The sequence below is a fragment of the Halichoeres trimaculatus genome, unplaced genomic scaffold (genome assembly GCF_033239565.1).
Source record: "Halichoeres trimaculatus isolate MK-OKI-2021-1 unplaced genomic scaffold, fHalTri1.1 fHalTri1_scaffold_5, whole genome shotgun sequence".
Taxonomy (NCBI): domain Eukaryota; kingdom Metazoa; phylum Chordata; class Actinopteri; order Labriformes; family Labridae; genus Halichoeres; species Halichoeres trimaculatus.
This window is the reverse complement of record NW_027437183.1, coordinates 28193417-28207701: the sequence shown is the minus strand read 5'-3', so window position 1 is coordinate 28207701 and position 14285 is coordinate 28193417. Positions and strand designations below refer to the sequence as shown.

Sequence of the window (14285 nt, the reverse complement as noted above, 5' to 3'; positions counted from 1 at the left end):
ATTCAGAAACAATTACCACAAGTCTTTTTTTTTATTCACCATGTTTTAATGTTGGTATATATAAAGATGATATTTACAAATCATACAATGAAATCAGTCAGTTAAAGATTAAAACATGTATTACCTTCTCACAAATGACTAACTAAAAACACCCAATCATTATACTAACAAATACTTTTCAGTACAAGTTAGCATCATCCAGGAGTCGTAGCAGCCACAGATCCTGCAAAACCAACAGTGCAAATGGACTCCTACGTTGGTCAGATCTTAAGTCCATGACTGCTACATCAGTGACAAGGACCAATTAAAAGTGGCCAAATCTCCTTATCCAAGTCTGTTGGTCATGGATAAGAAAGCTCTAATGCTGTGATGATCAACAGCCAGAGCTATCTTTGTTCTCTAAGCAAGTGAACAGGCACACAGCTGGAGCCCTCTGCAAGAAAACTCTGCGTATTTTCCATGCGTTATGCTCTGGGCACTGTATGCACCTCAAAGCACTTAGCACTGCTCAAAAGACAATCACAACAATAAATAATTCTTAGTCCATGTATGAGGTGTCCATTCCCTCGCCATCTGGGTGAAGCAGCCTTCCTGCCAAGCGTTCGATGTCATCCAGACTAAGTTGTCGTAGTGACCTTTCATAGTCCTTCAGAAAAAGAGAAAAATTCCAAGAGATGACAAGTTGAGATATTTTACCGTATACATTGGGCCCCATCTAATGGGGATATATTTCATTTTTTGAATTTAATATCATAGCCAAGTCCTAATCTGTCCACAAATAATGTCCTTCCCAAATGAAACGGTCAGAGGTCCTAAATATTTTTTCAAGTCCATGTTATTCCGTTGAACAAAACACATTTTAAATGTCATGGTCAAATAAAGAATATGTAACTCTTTTACTTTGACCCTGGAATAAAGTCTATGAAATATCACCACACTAAAACTAAAATACAGTCTTAATAACTCAATTCTCTTGTTTGACTAGCCATTGTACAACTGTTTTAATCTACTACTGGGTGGTGCCAAATGAGTAGTTCTTCATTGAATTTCACAACTTAGATCATCATTAAACTGATACCGAGTCAGCTTATCTTGATACCTGGTATTTTTGCCAGTGTCTTTGCTTACAGAGGCTAAGTCCTGGCAAAACTTTTTACTGTATATTCAACAATTGTCCAGTTTAAATAAATAAAAATGTGATGTACTAAGTTTTGAATCTCAATGCGCTACTGGTAGAAACAGAACACATTTAAATGAGCAATCTAGACATAATTCAGGTCAAAACTGATTGTCAAAAATACCTTGATAAGCTGTTCATGAACTTTAGCTGCATCTGCTGGACTAAAATGCCTGGCAAGAATAGTGGACACAGTCTGCCACACTCTTCCCTGTGAGCTGCTGCTGCCGCTGCTGCTGGCAGCCATCCCCTGTGCTCCGGTCCTTTCCCCCATGGGACGGATTACCAGATTCAATTTAGCCTCTGGCCCAATGGAGTAATCACTCAATCTGTGTTCATCTAATGAGGGAAACACATTATGTATGCGATTAAAAAATAAACTTGTGGTCAATGTACTTTATACATTTGTGGATCAAGTAACTGCCGTTCTGCATGACGTCTAAGAAACATCTTGCTAATGAAAAACCCACCTGCAAGCGCCTTCCCTTTATAAAGCAATCGCTGCTGGTTTGCTGGTATGTTGAGACGTTCTGATACAAGTTCCTTCACTCTGGATACCTTTTCATCCTCAGTTACCTGGAAAATCATCAAAGTAAAGTTACATTTATAACACTTACATGAGTTGTTTGACAAAGAAAAACAATTTGCCAGGATTCTGAGTGTAAAGCTGGGGAGCATCTGAGTGTGACGTTATAGATTATAACAGACTAGCAATTAAATTCATGCAAGCAGTCAGTTAAAGCAATCTGAATTCTATTGAAAAACTTTTTGGCACAATCTTTAGACAAATCACCACTTGTCAATAGACCATTAGCACTCTAAATGATGCCGTTTACAGATGCGTAACATTGCTTTTACTTGAAAGAGTATTTTTATGGTATAAGCAGAGTATGACGAAGCAATGTGTATGACAACAAAAGACTTAACTTAGCTCTCAATACTGAGTTTAGACTCTCATCTCCTCAGCTATAACTTAAATTGAGTCGAGCAAATAAGATAAATGCAATTAACAAGTTGTAAAAAAATATTAAGGAGTTGTATTGTTACTTGTTTTTAAAAGAAGGTAATTATACATTGAGGCGCTCCATACTTTTGTGTCTTTGATGAGTTTGAAGGCCTGGTATGGCTCAAGTTTATGCTTCATGCAGTGGGGTTACTTGAAAATCTGTTAGGTACATTCCAGGGTTAAACTGGGGCCTGTTTACTCAAAAACAGAGCACCACGACCGTAGTTTTGGACGTTTGTTGCGGACTGAAGATAGAATTTAAGGGATCGAGTCTAAACACGGTACTGTCCCTCTGTCAAAATGCAGCTAGCAGACTTGCTAGCCTTGGGGTTTTCTATCAATGAGCGAGATGTGACATTACCTTACCAATGACAGTCTAATGACTTACTCTTATCAATACATTAGTACAGACCGTGCCATTTTTGCACTCGAATGTAGCTCGATGTAAGAATCCCATCGCCTTCCGCTCAAACCTTGTAGACTGGGTAATGCTATCGTTAGCGGGGTGGTTAACGGTTAGCAGTGAGCTAGCTGGCTCCGTGAATACCTGTGCGTAGCTTACCTGTACACTGCATTCTTTTCCTTGAAGCGGTTTCACGGTCAGGATCATTTTTAACAGTACCCGTTAGAAAACACGTCCACTAAAAAAAACGTCCAAATACTGAGCTATAAATCTACTTCAGCTGTGTAGCTAGCTCGGGTTAGCCCCAGGGCTTCACGCTTGTCAACAGCCCTTCTTCTTCTTCTCCGGTAGTTGTGGGGATGGTTGATGGCTTGCATTTGCTGCATGCGTTCTTTTAGACACTGCTGCCACCCACTGGCTGGAGGGGTGTCAGTCTGCACTTCTGAAGCAACCGATCCGAACACCCTTTTTAAGACAAAAAAGAGAAAAGAATCAAGTTAGCCGTAAAAAGAAAAGGAGGATAAATGTAAAGTAAAACCCTTGCCGCAGTTTGGAATAAATGCTGAAAACAAATGCTTCAATGAAACGAGATTAATGTGGAGGGGACAGGTTAATGGGCCAAAATTACCACCTGTCCATACTGTACCCAGGTTCATTTTGGCCAAGGCCTGACTATATATCGGGGAACGATATATAGGGAGCCCAGTGCGGCTCTAAATCTCTAGCCAGACTCTTCTCCTCTGTTGTGCCCAAATGGTGGAATGAATTACCTGACTCTCTCTTGCAGCTATTAATTGTGGTTAGTTGGCTCAATTATCCCCCCCTATTATCCTATCTTTTTTTTTTAATAGCCAGGCTCAGGGCTTTGCAGTAGCCTAGTGTGTGTCATAAACCTTTCTAAATGTGCTGCAGAGCTCTGATGTGTCATCTCAACATATTGACAATTAACTTTTCAAACGGGCGCTATTATCAACCTTGACTACAACATGCAGAGGGGTCTGTTGCTGCACTATATGATGAAGATAAACTGACTTCACTGTATTAGACTTACTCACTGCTTTTATAATTAAACATTCAGAGTGCTTGTTTTTTAAGTAGGTAGAATGAGTCATTTTTTCCCCAGAGAATTTTATTTGATATTTCCATAGATACTGGCCACTAAATCACTAAATTAATTACACTGAATATATTTCAGCCAAAAGAATGTTTAACACCTAATTTACCCCAGATCTTCTTAAGAGCATCAACATTCTGAAACAAACAAGCAAATCAAAAATAAACAACTGAAACAAGTAATTAAATTAACTTAGTGTAAATAGTGGTACATAAGGGGGTGGTTTTATAACTTTTTAGATGGGTGTATGTATATGTATAAACCAGATGGAGCTGTATAGAGAATCACTCTGCAGAATTAGGGAGGTGGGATGTTATGTATTTGCCGTTCAGAGTTTTACCCATATTATTGTCAGATTAAAATATTTAAAAGTGACAATACAACAATGCATTTGTATCAGACAAACTGAAAGCACTATTTTGCTGTCAGTAGTTCATCTAATCATTATTTTTTAAACATCACATTTAACCATTCTGACGGTTAATTTGCACAGCAGGGAGAATAAGAGATCCTAATGGTACTCACAACTGACTTTTTAGTGTTGCACTCGTGGCAGACAACTGGGGAATTTAATGATTGATGCTTACTGCTCAGTTTGCCTGTAACACATCCTTCCCCTGGGCTTGAAAATACCCCAAAGACCCTCTGACCCATTTGGGATACAGGCCATGTATTTCTCATTGCAGTCTCCCAGATGTTCCACCATAGTTAGTCATTGTAAGATTCAATAGCTTGATTGGGTATCTGTTTTCCATTTTTCAGTATTTACATGCACATTTCAGATGTTCACAATGTCATGCTAAAGAATACTCTGGTCATTTTTTTCCCATTTGCATGTTAGGTTTTTAATTATTGAATGTTAATTTGATACATTTTTGTTTATCCAAAATATATTGTGACAAGCAAATTGTGATACTGATGACCATTTTAGCATTAAATGTCTCTTCATTTTTTTCCATAATCTTCACATACAATTTTTTCCAGAATATCGCTATAAGTATATTTAATAACAGTTCTAATTTACAAGAATACAGTTTTAATCAGGAGAAATGCTGTTATGAATATGTAAATAATATCGTGTGATCGATTTAAATGTTATAATGGCTTGCCAGAGGTCTCCTGTGTCCTGGTCATGTGATTGCCTGCTGTCTGTGACCGGCACTGTCCAGCCCCGAGCACCAGAGGAGCATCCTTGATTCGGGCGGGTACAGAGGAGATGAGCACCTGTCGAGTGAGATGTCGGCTGCCAAACGGGGACGAAGCTATTGAGGACAAGTGGGGAAGACTGCCACAACGCAAGAAGGGCTGCATGTGGTGAGTGTTCTCAGAAAGTATACGGTATTAAAACATTTCGTATTGCATGTGGAATACTTAGGTGTGTACACAGAGTTAGCCGTAAAGCGACTTTACTCATTCATTGATTATAGGAGCTTTAATTTGCGCGCGTGGCTCATGGCGCACGTGCGACCTAAAATAAAAACATACCCAATTCCTGCAGAAAGAAGGGTGTGTGAGGGTGTGTGACTTCATGAAGAGTTTATTGTGACCTTGTATCAGCATGAGGCGTTTTTTGGGGGGGCTATCGTTTTATGGTCTCGATATGTCTGAATATTTTAGACAAATACTGCTGAAAAAAAGCATCTTGAATGCATCTCTGCTTGCAAGTTACCCCTGACAGTGTAAAATGAAGTGCTGCAAGAGGTATTAAACCCTGAAACAAAAGACAATTTACAGTTCTCTATTTATTGCATAGGGAAGTGTGTGATTGAATTATAAGGGACCTTTTGCTGTATCATTTTGTTTACCTAATTCTTACATAATATATTCTTTAAACTGTGTATTCATCTGACACTCCAACTATCTATTTTTTTTCTGTGTGCTTTAATTTTTTTTTTTGTTTGTTTATTTAAAAGCCATAGAAAAGTGTAAAAAAAAAACCAAAAAAACAACAACATTCAGCAAACAGGAGCCAATAAACTGATTTCCCGTTTGTTTTGTACTACTTTGGCCATAGAATGAGAACATGAAGTAGAAACTGGGTGTCTAGCTTCATGTTACGTTAGGTTACAGCTGAAAAAGGTGTCTAGTGAATCTTTACTTTGGACTGGATCCCACATATTTTATCTTGACCTGCTGTGTCTTTCCTCTGTCTTCTTCTTGTATCGCTTCTGTTGCTTTTTCTGTCTTAAAATCTGTGTGAGTTTTGTGAGGAGAGTCCCCGTGTCTCTGTGTTTGTTAGTAATGGGCACACTTCGAGACCTCCAGTTTGCCTTGCAACTCAAAATTGAGGAGCTTCGCCAGAGGGACACACTCATAGATGAGTTGGAGCTCGAGTTGGATACAAAGGATGAGCTTATTCGGAGACTGCAAGAAGAGCTGGATCGCTACAGAGCCACTGTCACCCTACCAGGACCCTCTGAGGCTGGAGCAGGTGCAGAACAGAGGGCTTTTATTTTTCATTCTCTAAAGCATCAACAGGTAGCCTAACAGGAGCCTTAGACCCAACTAACTGTCTGTTTTCTTGTAGCTTGCCAAGATAAAGTCGAAGACAAGCAGGCAGCCAAAAGGAAAACCATCATTTCTGAGCCCTTTAATCTGGACCCGGTGACTCTGGCCTTGGTATCTAACAGAAGCTGTGACAAAAGTCAGGAGTAAGAGCACACTCTAAAATCTGCCTGTACATTGTTTGAGCCTCACTTACTACTCCCTGTTGGACTCAAAATCAATAAATGTTTCTGATCAGTCGAAACCACTGTGGAAACAGGGTCAAACAGACTTCAGAGAGTTTCTTTAGTGTCCTCCCTCCATGTCCTCAGGTCCCAGACGCTGATCCAGGCAGCGTTTTTGAAAAATGACTTGTTGAAGAACCTTGATGAAGGAGAAATCAGAGCCATCACAGCCTGTATGTCCCCCACGACCATTAATCAAGGCTGCTATGTCATCCAAGAGGGGACCAATGGAGCTCAGGCTTATGTTTTAGAAGGTAAATCATTTTCAAGGTGCTACTTCTATGTTTTTTAGGTCATTTTCTTGATGCTTGAGCACAACTGAATGCAAAGATTCTTTGTATCTATCACTGTTGCACTGATGCTGCTGTGATGTGTAATACTGTGAGAACTGTATATCTGAGCAAGAAAAGAGGAGATTCTTGGGCCATAACAAAGTGACCTACATTGATGTCCTTTCTTGTTCAAATGTCAGCGTGACACAGAGGACAGGGGAAAAGAGGTTCTGATTCGTCCTGGCTGCAGTTCATCAGGGCTTGACTGTCATCAGGATCTTGGCTGCATTTGTAATGTGACAGTTAATGGAGGGTGTCTGTAACCTATTTTCTCTCATCATTCTTTGTGGGTTTGTTTCGCTCAGGGATGATTGTATATCAGTCGTTTGTACAGTCTGTCTCATTTAGAGGACGCACAAACTTGTGCACAGAACAGTCCTTTGTATCATGTATGTGCTCTTTTTTTCCCCTGACTGTGCTTTTCTTTCACAGAAGGAAGGCTAGATGTGATAAAAGACGGATTGAAGCTTTTCACAATAGAGCCAGGAGATGTTTTTGGAGAGCTGGCTCTTCTCTACAGCTGCACCCACACCTTTTCCATCTCAGGTATCAAAGCTTTGTTTTGCTTTCTTGGTGTGATAGCAGACATCACTTGAGATCTGTCACAGCCAAACACTGGGGAAGTTGCACTGTAATTAAGCTAGGTTTTCTTAGGGATATAAATAATTCCATTTTAAGCAGAAATCACACGCAGGCATATTTGTGGCAGTGGACAGTAGACGTCTGCTGAATGTAAAATCAAAGACCTTTTGAAATCCTTGACAACATCCCAGCTTCAAACAGTTTTCTCAAAGATGGGAGGAATTTAAAACATGTTACGCTTCTGCATGTACTCCATCTGTCTGACAGTCACATCTCCTCCCTGCAAAACAACATGTATTAAGAGGTTTTTACAACCAGTATGCAGTATCTTTTAATAACCCAACACGTATATCTATCTGATATTTCTGAGGGAATAGAAAGTGTGCTGTCATTTCCTTCCAGCAGCTGATCCCAGAGTCCTTTGGGAAAACTTTCTCAGCCATCACCACATGAATCTGACCTGGTTTAACAAACGAATTGACTGAGGAAACAGCCTGGAGAAGTTTAAATTGAAAAGCAGAAATCAGTTTATCCAGCTTGTTTGGTCTCAAAGCATCTCATTCCACTTATAAACGGCTTTCTTTATCTTGCTACCGGGCAGCCTCTCCACTTTGCTGTTTTCTTTGCTATCTGCTCTTTGGTAATAATGCTGAATGCAGAAACCTCTGGTCCTTTTTTTCCCCTGTCAGTTTCTGCCAGCACCACCTTTGGATATACCCCCAGCCTGCTGTATTTAGCCCTCTGCAGACCTGAAATGACTTTTTTTTCTATTTTTCACTTTTGCCACCTGTGACCACAGCTAATGCTGTGGTCTTTTTCATTTTGAGGGTGATAAACATGCATAAAAACACAGGCTTAGTCATCACAACACACTGCTCAGGATGGCAAGTAAGAATATGTTTCACTTATCAAAAAGCAGCATGCAGTAGGGCTGGACAATTAATTGGATTTTAATCGTGATTTCATTTTTGCCATTTGACAATCATAAAACTAATATAATCGTAGAAAAACAGTTAATATGCCACACAGTGTAGATGTATGCAAGTTCCTGTGCTTCATAGCTCTTCTGTGTTCCATGTGCAGCTACAGCGAGTGTGTGTGACTTATGTGTATCAATAATACTTTATGTGCCGCTTGCTGGTCCTTTAAAGTTGTGTTTAAAGCAGTACTTAAGTTTTTGAATAAATGAATAATTGTGTATATTAATCATGATTTCAATATCACTTAAAATAATCAGGATTCTTATTTTTACCATAATCGCCCAGCCCTAGCATGCAGGATTCAGATGGGAATGAAGCCTTTAACCTCTTTTCATAAAGAGCGGAGCTAGAGCTGAATTGGGGGATTGGGATATCAGGGCTTTATTGTGTTATTAGGTTTTCGATCTAATTAGACTGTTTAAAGGATATCTCCATCCACTTGCAGGAAGCCTCAGCGAACCAATCAATAAAGGTCATTATCAATTTACTACACCCTTTTCAAACTCTGTCACTCAGAGAGAGGATAATAATATTTAAGGCTATTACATAAGATTTAAATTAAAAGTTTTTCATCTGAAGAATAAAGTTCATCTGATTTTATCCTGCATGGTGAACATTTTTGATAGGGCGGCAACTTTCTGCTCTTTAGGCTAAAGCTTTGAAAATCTGCATCCATCATTAACTGCTCTGATTTTCAAAAATTACTGATGATAAATGTTACTTGATTGTGTTTCTCTGTTAACTCCAGGGTCACTTTTAAAACGTTCATCCTTCCTTCTGCTTCTATCTTTGAATCTGCAGCACAGACAGACAGCAAGCTGTGGGTTATCGACCGCAAGAGCTACCAGACAATCCTTATGCAGAGTGGACTCAACAGCCTTTCTCACTCAATGGAGCTGCTTAGCAGGTGAACATCACAGCCAATACACTTGATTTGATGCGCAGCCGGCCAAGAAAACTGCTTTGTATTCTAGCACCTTTAACATGATGTCTTCAACAACCCGCGCTGTTTTTCAGACACTTCAGCGCTGTAAATAAACTAATAAACTTTAACATTTTTTGACATTGCTTTTATTCTATTGAAGTATCACAAAAAAACAAACCCTTTCTTTTTATATCTATCATTGTTTGATATGTTATCACACTGTCTTTGTGTCTCTAGTGTTCCCTTTCTGCAGTCGTTGCCAGAGGATGTCATCATGAAACTGTGTGATCTTACAGAGCAGGTACAGATTAAATACTTAAAACCTGCAGCACAGCGTTGTGTACCCATCAGCTCCTCCGTTCTTCAAACAGAATACAGCCGGTAGATTATGTGTGCACACAGATGGGATGCGTGTAAACAATCATGTTTACACGCATTCCCTCCAGCTTTCTTTGTTTTGTGTCAACTCAAAAGTACGAGCTTGGATGGAATCACATTTAATCTGTCTCTGCCTCAGTCTTCAAATCATGTTTCTGCTTTTTTGCTGTCGTTTCTGTTCTTCAGACATGCTACTCTGATGGTGACTACATCATTCGACAAGGGGCCGCAGGAGACACCTTTTATATCATAAGCAGAGGCCAGGTAAAGGCGTGTGCACTCTGCCCAGCACAGATGAAAAAATGTAGATTGTGGAGCACGAAATGTCAGCACAGCTTTACAGAGGGCTCTGTGCTAATTGACTTCTACATCTCTCTTCCCCATCTCATCTCTTTTTCATTCCCTCGCCGTCTCTCTTTGATCTTCCAGGTGAAAGTGACTGAAAAGAAGCAGGGCCATGACGAGCAGACCATCCTTTCTCAGCTCTCTGACGGACAGTGGTTTGGAGAAAAAGCTCTGTGGGGGTAAGGAGTTTAAATCACTCTGCTGGAGAGGAGCAGAAAATGAAAGCAGTGCATGATGGGAGAAGATTTCATTGGTAGAATTATAATATCCCTTTTCAGTTTGTGCTGTGCATTAATAATATCATGTTTTTTCTGTGTTTAGAGAGGATAATCGGACTGTAAATGTGATTGCTTCTGGCGACGTGGCGTGCCTGGTCATTGACAAAGAGTAAAACAATATATTGAGCTGATTCCAATCAAAACTTATAATGATTCAGTTTCCATTATTGAACTTTACTTGGCTTTATGCTTATCCCAATATTTGGAAGCTAATGTCATGTGCTTCCATATCACAGGACCTTCAAAGAGATCATTGATGGCATGGTATTTGACTGCAGTCATGAGCTACAGCAAAGCCAGGAGTCGAAACCCAGGTGAGAGGTGTTAAAACATCTTCTACAACCTTCATAGGCATTAGGCGCTTAAAGAAAACCCCATGAATAACAGAATTCTTTTTTTTCTGTGAGATCAGGTCAGATAAGGACCCTGACCTCCTCTCATTTTCCACTTTGAGTGATTTCCAAATAATCTGCACTCTAGCAGTTGGGGAGTTTGGTCACGTAGACCTGGTAAGGCTTGTTCTTTAACAGCTCGCTCACAGTGACACAAACCTTCTGTGGTGCTGCCTCCTTCTCTGGATTCCATGTTTCTATAATGTAATCTCTTTTAGGTGCAAGTGAGGAGCAACATTCAGCATCTATTTGCCATGAGGGTCCTCAAGAAGAAGCTGACCACCAACAATGCTCGGCAAGAGCTTATCCTGAGAGAGGGACGCATCCTGATGGAGGCTTTTTGTCCATTCGTAGTCAGGTGCCTCCTCTCTATTAGCAGATATTTCAGTGTGGGTTTTTTTTACATATTAGGGTGGTGTTTGAAAAAGTTTTTTTTCTACCAAAACCTTTTTTTTTTTCCCATGAAACATTAAAGGTCCCATATTCTGCTCCTTTTCTGCAGTGTAATATGGATCATTGATGTCTTCATGAAATGGTAGTAACATGTTTTGGTCCAAAAAGCCAATAAATCAAGCACAGCAGCATTGTTTCCAGGCTCTCATAGCCCCTCTGTTCAGAACGCTCTGATTTAGTGGGCGTGACCTTCATATGTAAATGAGCCACCGCTGATACCGCACCGCTGATACCGCCCCGCTCTTCCACGTCACTGAGAGCGGCGCCACAAGCTCCGAGTGCACAATAGTTAGAAAACAGCGAAGCTCGTTTACCGTAACATTACAGGCTAAAACAACAGGCTAACCGCAGCTAAAGTTAGCATCCTGAAGCTAACACAGAGACAGGGGGGACACTGAGGAAAAGCTCTTACATCTGCTCCACAGCACACAGCATTTAAAATACTCACATTTCCAGGGTCTGAGGTTTGTTAGTGGATGGTTGGTAATGCGCCTGGATTCAGGACCAGTCTATTTTCTAGCCCTCTGTTGTACTGTCCAAAGTTGGAAAAGCAGTCGGCAGTGAAGTGACTAGCACACACATGCACAGTTTTACTGAGTGTAGCTGGCACATTTCCTTGATTAATGAACTCTAGCCACTTAGTCTTGTCTTCTTCTGAGATGGGAAGCTTGTGCATGATGGAACTATGTAACTGTTTATGGCCAAAAACAGAGCAGTGATGGCTGCTGGAGCAGCAGCAGGGAGGGGAGTGGGCAAGGAGGGGGTTAGGGGGTATCTGCTTGGTGGACCAATCAGGTCAGACTTGCTCCTGATTGGTCAAAAAAAGGGAATCGCTGACATCGGAAAATCCCCAAAATCCAAACAGCTTGTTTTAGGTCAGGATTTTACATTCACAAGCACTACTAAGTACAGGTTTTGTCATAAAAAACATTTTGTGGGCTGGGAGGAAAGCCAAAGATCCACAAATTTCACTACAAGACGTAATAAAGTGATTTTTGCACGATATGGGACCTTTAACTGTAACTGCTCCAAAGAGTTGCACTGTCAAATTTGCTACAGTTGCTCTGAAAGCAATTGCCTAATTAGCTAATGGCATGATAGTTTAAAAAGACAGGATTCCTCTTTGACTTGATTTTTAATTTGTTTTGGATCACAGGTTGTACAAAATGTTCAAAGACACAGAGTGCCTGTACATATTGACAGAAGCTTGTCTTGGAGGGGATCTCAGCAGTCTTCTCAAAGATAAGTAAGTGTAAGATAGAAAATAAAGAGCATGTAACTGTTTACACCACATTTGTTTTTTTTTTGCTGTTGTGCTTAAATGAGCTGTTCTTTACTCTTTTTCAGAGGATATCTGGATGAAAACAGCACCAGGTTCTACACCGCTTGTGTAATTGAGGCTTTGACCTTTCTTCACTGTCGAGGTGTCGTCTATAGAGACATCAAACCTGAACATGTTGTTCTGGATCAACATGGTTATGCCAAACTGGTACTTTAACTACTTTCAGAATTATCTTCTTATTTAAATGAGTTCATTGAGTTGGATTGGCATCAAATATTCTGATATCTGCTTTATGTAGGTTGGCTCCAGGTGTCTGAAGAAAGTTGAGGTGGGTAAGAAAACTTGGACTTTCTGCGGGACACCAGGATACATGGCTCCTGAAATCATTCTAAACAAAGGCCACAGTGTATCTGCAGACTTTTGGTCATTGGGAGTTTTCGTGTTTGAGCTCCTCAGTGGTGGGTAGGTTTCTCAGCTTTTTTTTTTAAGTTTTGGCACATATTTTTAACGATGAACTAAAAGAAAAGTGATAGACTCATGCGTCTTGTGTGTTCCTCTGCAGGCTCCCATTCAGCAACTCAGACATGATGAAGATTCTCACTGCAACCATTCGAGGCATCGATCATATTGACTTCCCCAAAATCATCAGCAAGAGTGCCACCAGTCTCATAAAGAAGCTGTGCAGGTGGTGTAAACATCATGAAATATAGTGCGGGATCTTGTATTTCTTCATTTTTTAATAGTGTTTATCAGACAGTAAAACCACTCTCCAACCACACAACAGTCCATCCTGTATTTTATCTCCCTCCTCCAGTCACAGCTCACACAAACAGATAGGAGGGTACTGCTAAATGTTTCAGGTGTATTGGATGAAATGCTTGCTGTAACATCCCCTCCTCAGTGACAGAATCTGATTACTAATTCATCGTTTGTTTATTGGTGTGCACTTGTTTGCTTTCCATCGCCAAGGAGCAATCCCTCAGAGAGAGTGGGCAGTCAGAGAAATGGGGCCAAGGACATCCAGAAGCACAAGTAAGGCGGTAGATTTATCGCACTGGAGGAGGAAAAAAAGCACAAAGGCCTGTGCTTGTGAACATGGTTTCACAGTATGTTTTTATTTAGATGGTTCGATGGATTCAACTGGGATGGACTCTGTAAAAGAACATTAAACCCTCCGATAACCCCCAAAGTATGAGATTACCAGTTTTTCTACTTTTATTGTAAAAAAAGGATTAACCCAAATGTCAGAGTGATTTATTGATTCCATTTTTCTATCTTTCAGGTTGAGCATCCTTTCAACAGTGCTTCATGTGGTCATTACACAGAGGGCTCAGTGGATCTGGATGCAACTTGGGATGATTTTTGAAGGATCAGCTGTGAACCAAAAGAAAACCTGTTGAATAATTCCCCTTGAAAGTTTAGTTTCTACAAATAACTCACTGTCCTCTTTCTTGCTGCCATTAAATCGATCACATATTATATTATATTATATTATATTATATTATATTATATTATATTATATTATATTATATTATATTATATTATAGTATATTACATTATATTACATTATCTGACTAAATGTATTTTCATCAAGATCAATAACTGTAGAATTTACCACATTGCCTATTGTGATGGGTTTAGATGATGAGCTTATTTTTTTAATCCGTTAATCGTGTCTTTGCAACTAAATGTAACAAAATAAAGATTTGAAACGTCCTCTTGAATTTGAGTGTATCTATAAAGACTTAGTACACTACTTTGAAACGTTTCCAGTTTCACTGTCAGTTTCCCACAACTCAGTAATTATCCGATTTTCTCCCAAATACAGCGGCAAGAGATAGTTAAGGAGTGACGTCAGAATTAACAAGCTCGCGTCAAATCACGGCTGTGGCGAGATAAATAGGGGAAG

The 14285-nt window shown here is 39.9% G+C and overlaps 2 protein-coding genes across 2 annotated transcripts; one reads left to right on the top strand and one right to left on the bottom strand.

The window, feature by feature from the left end:
* Positions 1–46: 46 nt before the first annotated feature.
* On the bottom strand, positions 47–2950 carry ubl4a (ubiquitin like 4A). Its single transcript, XM_074669711.1, has 4 exons — positions 2746–2950; positions 1648–1753; positions 1302–1516; positions 47–646 (listed from the first exon to the last, which is right to left on the bottom strand). The coding sequence occupies exons 1-4, from the start codon at positions 2791–2793 to the stop codon at positions 539–541; spliced, it is 477 nt and encodes a 158-aa protein (XP_074525812.1). The 5' UTR covers positions 2794–2950; the 3' UTR covers positions 47–538.
* On the top strand, positions 2317–14277 carry prkg1l (protein kinase cGMP-dependent 1, like). Its single transcript, XM_074669706.1, has 21 exons — positions 2317–2464; positions 4813–5014; positions 5940–6131; positions 6228–6351; positions 6517–6683; positions 7194–7307; positions 9125–9230; positions 9486–9549; positions 9813–9890; positions 10056–10150; positions 10293–10358; positions 10486–10563; positions 10662–10758; positions 10860–10999; positions 12251–12340; positions 12442–12583; positions 12675–12838; positions 12939–13061; positions 13346–13408; positions 13499–13565; positions 13659–14277. Exons 3-21 carry the CDS (start codon positions 5942–5944, stop codon positions 13740–13742), a joined length of 2052 nt encoding a protein of 683 aa, XP_074525807.1. The 5' UTR covers positions 2317–2464; positions 4813–5014; positions 5940–5941; the 3' UTR covers positions 13743–14277.
* Positions 14278–14285: the final 8 nt, after the last annotated feature.

Coding starts and splice junctions, on each gene's coding strand:
- ubl4a (XM_074669711.1), bottom strand. CDS start 2,793: ATGATCCTGACCGTGAAACCGCTTCAAGGAAAAGAATGCAGTGTACAG. Junction 1,754..2,745: donor GAAAAGAATGCAGTGTACAG/GTAAGCTACGCA, acceptor ATGATTTTCCAG/GTAACTGAGGATGAAAAGGT. Junction 1,517..1,647: donor TAAAGGGAAGGCGCTTGCAG/GTGGGTTTTTCA, acceptor TTCCCTCATTAG/ATGAACACAGATTGAGTGAT.
- prkg1l (XM_074669706.1), top strand. CDS start 5,942: ATGGGCACACTTCGAGACCTCCAGTTTGCCTTGCAACTCAAAATTGAG. Junction 12,341..12,441: donor AGCAGTCTTCTCAAAGATAA/GTAAGTGTAAGA, acceptor ACTCTTTTTCAG/AGGATATCTGGATGAAAACA. Junction 13,062..13,345: donor CTCATAAAGAAGCTGTGCAG/GTGGTGTAAACA, acceptor TCCATCGCCAAG/GAGCAATCCCTCAGAGAGAG.